The sequence below is a fragment of the Salminus brasiliensis genome, chromosome 25, assembly GCF_030463535.1.
Source record: "Salminus brasiliensis chromosome 25, fSalBra1.hap2, whole genome shotgun sequence".
Taxonomy (NCBI): Eukaryota; Metazoa; Chordata; class Actinopteri; order Characiformes; family Bryconidae; genus Salminus; species Salminus brasiliensis.
The window spans coordinates 23,149,347-23,157,623 of NC_132902.1; the positions used below are offsets into that span (position 1 = coordinate 23,149,347).

At 41.9% G+C, this 8,277-nt stretch overlaps 1 protein-coding gene across 1 annotated transcript; it reads right to left on the bottom strand.

Moving 5' to 3' along the window:
- Window positions 1-1,674: 1,674 nt before the first annotated feature.
- On the bottom strand, window positions 1,675-8,222 carry cdkn2aip (CDKN2A interacting protein). The gene is made up of 4 exons (XM_072671253.1): window positions 8,134-8,222; window positions 7,152-7,395; window positions 6,593-6,720; window positions 1,675-4,450 (listed from the first exon to the last, which is right to left on the bottom strand). The coding sequence occupies exons 2-4, from the start codon at window positions 7,391-7,393 to the stop codon at window positions 3,891-3,893; spliced, it is 930 nt and encodes a 309-aa protein (XP_072527354.1). The 5' UTR covers window positions 7,394-7,395; window positions 8,134-8,222; the 3' UTR covers window positions 1,675-3,890.
- Window positions 8,223-8,277: the final 55 nt, after the last annotated feature.

Genomic DNA, 8,277 nt, shown 5'->3' on the forward strand with positions numbered 1-8,277 from the left:
TCCGCTGAAGCCAAGAAAACACTCCAGACTTACAGGTGTGTGAATACTGGTGACTGTTTAAATGACTGGCTAATATCTTAAGAAAGCCTTTTTCCTTGGTGGTGCCAGCAGATGACAGACGTGTCGACGTGTGGAATCTGCTCTGCTGTTACGGTGAGAATGTAAAACATGAAGTGACTAAGCACTCAAACCCGCAGCTCTGAAAATGTCACTTTCACTAATTACGTCAATGCCCCGAAGAAGATGACTTTACTTGACAATTACGGGTCAAAACCAGATGCCACAAAAAGCAGCAGGAATTGCAGATGCTCGGGGCTTAATGTAAGAAAAGTGCTTCATTACAGAACCTTCAGAACTTCAGAACCTACTGCTGTTACGTAAACAACAAAGTCTGTTTTTCACTGCCATATATGGACAAAAGTATTGGGACACCTGCTTGTTGATTGTTTCCTCTGAAATCAAGGCTATTTAAAAAATAAAAAAAGAGTTTCTCCTGCTTTTATTGGAGTAACTGTCTCTACTGTCCAGGGAAGAAGGCTTTCTACTAGACTTTGGAGAAGCATTGCTGTGAGAAATTGACTGCATTCAGCAACAAGTGTTAGTGAGGTCAGGATGTTGGATGATAATCACCACCCCACATAATCCCCAGCTCCCCAACTCATCCCAAAAGTACTCGATGGAGCTCCACCACCCTCATTCCAGAGAATAGAGCAATAGGTCCAATCAGGTTATTTTGCTCCCTGATCTGATCCGAGTCTCTTAATGCTGAGTATCAGCCGATACCGATCTCATCTGATCTCAGTGTGTGTATAAATAATAATCCAGCTCCACAGTTTAGATCAGACAAGCTGTTGATTAATCAGTTCGGTAAAATCCTTTATTTTCAGTCTCAGTTTCTATAATCAGACTTTCTGGACTGACTGATTTAGTTTAGTTGAGTCTTTTCTTAAAATGATGTTTTATGGTGTTTAATATCTTCTAATCCAGTCTGACTCTCCTCCCTCCTGACCAATCAGCTCCCAGCTCCTTTACAACACTGCAGTCTAATCACCTCCTGTGTGTGTGTGTGTGTGTGTGTGTGTGTAGTGGTACACACTCTGGACTGGTATCTGTGGTTGTTGGTTTATTGGTGTGTAATAACTGGTTTATAGTGGGGGAATGTGCTGTGTGTGTGTATGTGTGTATTAGCATTAGCTTTAGCCTCCACTCGGTTCTGAATGGGTTCTTCAGTGCTGGTTTAAAAACAGAGAAAGGCGAGTGAGCGGTTCTGCGGTTCTCCCGCTGGTAAAACAGAGCGTTTCAGTGATGGTTTTATAAAGGGTCAGATATTTTGGTCTGTCTTCAGGTTCCACTGTAAAATAGCTCCACACTGCAGAACCTCAACTCCTTTATTCACCTTCTGAGAACGTCCACACTGCTGCTGGCAGCTGGCTGGGGATAATGTCTGTTATTGGCACCTTGACGACACCAGATGGCGCTCTGAACTGGATTTGGATTAAAATAGCCGATATCCGATCCATCCCAATATGCACAGATCGGCCCTGATCCCTACTATTAAATTCAACCTATCCAAAGAAATAATAGTAAATACACTCCAAAAAACCAGACATGAGCACAAAGAACAACCTTGTTGTTCAAAATCTAAAGTATAAACATGCATCAACATACGACTGGTTTTCAGGCTGATTCAACATTTAATGGATGAAATAAGTGTGTAAAACTGCTAAAACAAACATGAACTCAGGTGGGAACTAAACCATGGAAGAACACACACTCCCACAGTCAAGAACAAGAGAAATCAAGCATCAGGTTTTGAACTAAATACAGTTTTAAGATGTCTCGTAGTAAACATAGAAAACAGCCTATTTTAATTACTGAAGCACTGTGTACGTATTCAGTTTACCCAGTCCTTCAATAACGGAACAGTGAAGTGGTTTTAAAGTTAGTATTAAAGGAATCCAAACGAAAAAGAGCTGCGGGAACAATAAACGAGTCACATTTCAATTATCAGGGGTAATTACAAAACAAACAAGGGTGACGACACACTGCTAGTTCCAATAACACTTTCGTAAAACCAATTTCAAATAAAACGTCAACATCGAGAACTGCCCTAAAGTCAATAACTTATTACACAGACTCAGGCCTGATCCTTCCAAATCATACACACTTATATAAAGAGATAAATTTTCTTTAAATGGCAATTAAACAAGCAGAACCTGCCTCAGTTTGACTCCTACATAGAACCTCTGCATCCGTGAAGGACCATGTGAACCTGTTAAACTTCCGAACTTAAGCTCAGTACTTTAATGAAGGTGATCCGATACAGAGCATGATGTCTTCAGACAGACACTCACATACTCGCATGAGAATCGGCAGCTGTCAAGTCCAGTTTTGCTGATTCCTTTGGAATAATGCTTGGCTAACAGATGCAGCGAATGTAATGAAATTAAATGGAAAAAATTAAAACCAGTAGCCTGATAAACCTCAACTAGAGAAGTGGGGCTACCAAGAAGAAAAAAAAAACGAATGCATGTGTCTGCAGAACGGAGAACATCTACTAAATCTGACACTGTAAAATCAAGCACATCTAAGCTGTGTTGAACGTTCGGGAGCAATGGAGAATGCTTCTTACGCTTTCGTGTATAAAACAGACTCGTTTCTCCAGCCCAAACCTACAATATCACCAGTGTAGAGTATCGGCAAGATCAGCCTATAACCGCAATTGACGTTTGCAGAGTTGAGAGTTTATCAGAACACCTCCCATGTCCCTACACTCTTCTGCCACTTTGCCAGAAACATCAACAGTATTGGTGCACTTTGCAGGTTTACAGTTACTGGCTGTTGCACATCTGGTTGTACATAGTTATAAGAACCATCCATGCTCTGTCTATTAATGTACAGATGACATGTGACATGTGGTACACAGGTATGAGTCTATCATCGGGTACAGAAGTGTTGCTGGGGTGTTCAAGAATCTCTGATAATTAACCTAAATAACCTTGCATCTCCAAATTATCAAAATATTTTACAGGAACTTTACAACTTTAAATTGAAGTCAATGTAAAATTATTTTATTCAGTCATTCTGGAGCATTTCAATTTTATTTTTTTTTTACTCCTAATTTTACCCCCTTTTTGACCCAATTTGGAAGACCAATTACCTTATCCCTGTTCATGTGAACTCCCCCAATCACTAGCAATGCCCTCATCACTAGGAGTGTGAAGGCCGACACACGTAAAGCCAGCCAAACCGATGCAGCATCTTTAAATGGCTAGGCAGCAAGCGCACTCAGAGGGAAGTCTGGCTCCCCAGCTCTGATGCAACAGCCTATGCTGACCAACATCACACTAGGAGGGGCGTGGAGAGGAAGTACCATCAACCCATCAACCCATTCTTGGAGTCTGGCTGCTGATGGTAAGCAACATGACCCAGGATTCAAACCAGTGATTCTCGAATCATAGTGTCAGTGGACCACTTGGAGCCCCTCTTGGATTATTTCTATTGATCCATTCATCATATTTCGGCACAAAAAAAACAACTGCCAGATTCACATCATGTCAAAATGAAGACGTTTGTGTGACCATAGCTTGATTATATACAGTGGTCAGCTATCTGGTCAATGGTGATCTTTACCCATTAAAAGAGCCAGTGGAGGCAGCTGCTACAGATGGGCTACAGTCAGTAGCTGTAAACCTACAAATACACCTATATGGCATGTGTTTCCAATAAAATGGCCAACAAGTGCCTAAGCAAGGTAGGTGTTTCTATTAAACTGGCAACTCACGCAATTATAAAAAAGGTAAAATTCTCTGGAGCTGAAACACAAGGCTCAACTATGATAGTAACAATGTTACTGGCACTACAGAAACGAGGACGCTTCACTGGTCAGCCTAAAAGGGATAACTAAGGGCAGGGGGCAAAGTTGAGCTTCGAGGTTGTTCGTCCAGCAGCACCAAGTCCTCCACGTCTCGTCCACGAAACCTGCGCCGGCACAACTTCACCGTCACCTTCCGGCCTTGGAATACTTTGAGGGCCTCTTTTGAGGCCATGGCCCTGGCTGCACACTCATCACGGCCGTAGCCCGTGCCCATATAGACAGTCTGACAGCGCAGTTCGCATACCTGGCCCTCCTTCTGGGTGCAGCCAGCGGGCAGGTCGGGAATGTCTTTGAGAGGAACGAACACACAGCTGAGGCTGGCCTTGCACGACTCCACACAGGTGCGCAGGATCTCATAGTGGTCCAGGTTGGGTCCAAAGCCTCCTGCAGAGACCAGCTTCCAAGCCACTGCCTTGTAGAGACGGTTGTAAAAAGGCTGCTGTTCTGCAGGGGCCCCCGGTGGAGGGCCTGATTTGACAGCAGCGGCGGCTGGACGTCCGCTGTTCCGTTCTGCGCCTTTGCTGTCAGTGTCATTAGGGCCGGTTTTGCTTTTCTTAACCCAGCTCTCAGCATCTGGGATGGCGTGAAATATTGAGAGAGAAAAAAAGTAAATGTTGACACAGTTAACTGATACAGACAGACAGACGCGTAGATAGACAGATTGATCAATCAATATACACAGAAAGACAGACAGGTATGTAAATAAATATACAGGCACATGGACAAAAAGACAGACAGACAAATAGACAGACAGACGGATGGATGGATGGATGGATGGATAATTTGACAAACAGACAGAAGGACATAGATAGGCAGACAGTTAAATAGACAGGTATAGAAATAAATAGACAGACAGACAGACACATAGATAGATAAGCAGAAAGATATACAGGTATGTAAATAAATATACAGGCACACGGACAAAAAGACAGACAGACAAATATATAGACAGACAGAGAGACAGATGGATGGATGGAAACAGACAGAAGGAAATAGATAGACAGACAGACAGATAAATAGACATATAAAATAAAAATAAATATAGACAGACAGACAGACAGATTGATAAATGGACAAACAGATAGCCAGATATATAGACAAATGAACAGATACGTAAAGACGGACAGACAGACGGATAAATAGACATATAGACAAATAGACGTATATAAAGGCAGACAGGTATATATATATATATATATATATATATATATATATATATATATATATAAAAAATAAATAAGCAGGTATATATATGTGTGTGTGTGTGTAATTATATATATATATATATATATATATATATATATATATATATATAAAAATAATTACACACACACACACACACACACACAAAATGTACATCCTATATATAAAACGACAGGTAGATAGAGAGACAGATAGATGGACAGACAGACAGAGACAGACAGAAAAAGACAGACCGAGACAGGACAGATACTTTGACAAACATAAAAGGACAGATAGACAGACAGATGGATAGACAAAAACAAATAAATAAACAGACAGATAAACAAATAGACAGTATTATGTAATATGTAAATGTCCCTTCATTTGTTTTACTGTGTGTCGTGAGCATCCTGGTCAATCACAGATACAGAAGATAAGGGCTTTAATGAATCATCCAATTCCAGTATGTGTAAATAACACTGTGTTTCAATAATACACTGCAAGGCGTGTCACACTCATAATACACAGCAACACAGGACACAGTAATGCACTGCTAGCATAGTAACCATAACTCAGCTCTAATCCCTGAGGGAAAATGTGGGTGCATCAGCAGCAGCAATATTGGACACATATGCACAGCAATATAGTGGAAAAAACACAAGACAAAGTGACACACAACTAAGACCACTAAGGACCACTGACATTTGCTGGTGTGACCACCAACTGAAGTGGGACAAAGCACACAACCTTTAGAGCATGGGATAATTGTGTGACATTCCTATAACTGATAATGGGATGAGGTTACTGGTAGTATTCAAACTCGGTCTAATCCCCTATGAATTATAGCATCTTAGGAAGAGGCAGGGTGATGTCTGATGGTAGCTGACAGAAAAGATATCCAATAGCGGTGCTGAAATCTGCAGATACCGATACAGAGACGTTTACAGAAATCTGGATAAACCTTCCACAGACGTGTGATTTTGTGATGTCTTGGATTATTATTTTGTAAAGTGACAATAATAATAATAACAACAACAACAACTTATATTAGTAGTAGTATAATACACAATATGGACAAAAGTATTGGGAAACCTGCTTATTTATTTGTCCAAAATTAAAGCCACAAAAAAAATTTATTATCCTGCTTTTGTTGGAGTAATTGCCTCTACTGTCCAAATAAGGCTTTCTACTAGATTATGACAATTTGATTGCATTCAGGGACAATAGCTCATACCTTTCATCCCAAAAAGTACTGGATGGAGCACCACCACCACCACCACCAGCATTCCAGAGAAAACAGTTCTTTCCACTGTTCCACAGCTCAATGCTGGGGGGGCTTTATACCCCTCCACACTGTGTATTTGTGTGCATTTGATCACAAGTGTGTATGCATGTGTGTGTGTGTTCACTGCACGGCTGGGTTAAAGACGCCAAAGGGCCAAATTCCATCTGTGTCCAACCCTAATGGTGAATATGGTTGTCTTGTCTAAATGTATACTATATAGACTAAATGGACCACACTGCCTGCCTCACCTGAAGTCGAAGGCCTTTTTCCTTTTCCCACGATTTCACCTCTCGTCTTGTGAACACAAACATCAGCTTCGTTCACAGTGATCCCCTCGGCCATCTCGTTCACCTTCTCAATCACAGGCTGGGGATATCTGCAACCAAGCACACATTCTGTATGTACTTCAAGTACAATCGACAATCACACTCTGAGCCTATCGTGCCATTATTTCCCTCCCTTCTGATATCTGATCCAGCATTTTCTGTGATATCAGCCCTCTGTCAATACCCTTCAACACTGAATGTGAAAAACACTGTGTGTAAAGTTTACATTACATTTACATTTACATTTACGACATTTAGCAGACGCTCTTATCCAGAGCGACTTACAAGGTTACCTATATTATATTAGATGGGTCAGTGTAGTGTTAGGAGTCTGGCCCAAGGACTCTTATTGGTGTAGCGCAGCATAGTCACCCAGACTGGGAATCGAACCCCAGTCTCCCACATGGTGTGGTAGCTCAGTGGCAGGTAGTGGTGTTATCTGTGAAGGTGCAAAGTTGGCTTCGAGGGACAGAATGCTTACCGACAGCCTAGGAACACAGAGTTGGCCCAAACCTTGGACAGAGAAAGAAGCTTATCTAGGCTAGGGGTCATGGTTCCTGGTTGGACGGTAGGAAAGACCTCCAAGTTGCGAAGGACAAATTCTCGCCTCAGAAGCCACTGCTTATTTGTCTCGTGGTGCTCTCTTAAAGAGTCCACCCATTGTGCCAGGTCGGGGTTTTGACCAAGGAACTCAGAAACATCTCCTCCACTCCCTTCTGCCATCCCTGAACACACACACACACACACACACACACACACACACACACACACACACACAAAGAAAGACAGAAGAATGATTAATAATGAATAAAGCATGAAATACATTTCTACACATATTTAATGTTTATTTATTAATGTTAAGCCCCCTTGACCACATTGTCCTTTTGGTGGAAACTGCATGCATGTTTACATGCAGCTGCTGGCAGCACAGCCCTGTAGCTATACAACTCAGTAAGACCAGCCAGCTCCTGTTGCTCTCCTTAGACCAGCTGTAGTAGATTAACTCACCTCATTTGATTGTATCTGCACGCAAACATGCATCTGACCAGTTACCCACATCTTACAGCCGAGTTTCATGCAGTTTGAGCCCCTTTCTCACTGTGTTTTCCAAGCCAGCTGGCTACCTAGCTAGCTAACAGCCTGGTCAACGACTTGGTCACCATTGTCCAGCTGCAATAGCTGCATAGAGCTAGCTAAGCGCACATACACAGCCTAGTCTAGTGCACCAGTGTATAAACATATCTTATTTATATCCCAAAACATCAAACAAGAAGTTATTAGCCTCTTTTTTTAAGCACTAAACGCGTTAGCAGCATGCTAGCTCGCTAATGTGGGTCATTACACTTAGCTAGTGCTAGCTAGTAACGCCTCTGTTTATTTACTGGCTAGCAGACTTTCCTAGAGTAAGTATACTGCAAAGACAGCAAAACAGCATCGATAAAGACAAAACGTGAAGTGACCACCTTTACAGAGCCTCTTTTCGTCGATTCCACATAACAGGTGAGGATTAAGTAGCAGGCAAAACAATATTAAGGAAATCTTGAGCTAAAGGACTACATTTCCCTAGCAGCGCTGGGCGGAAGGACTACATTTCCCTGTGTGCCGCC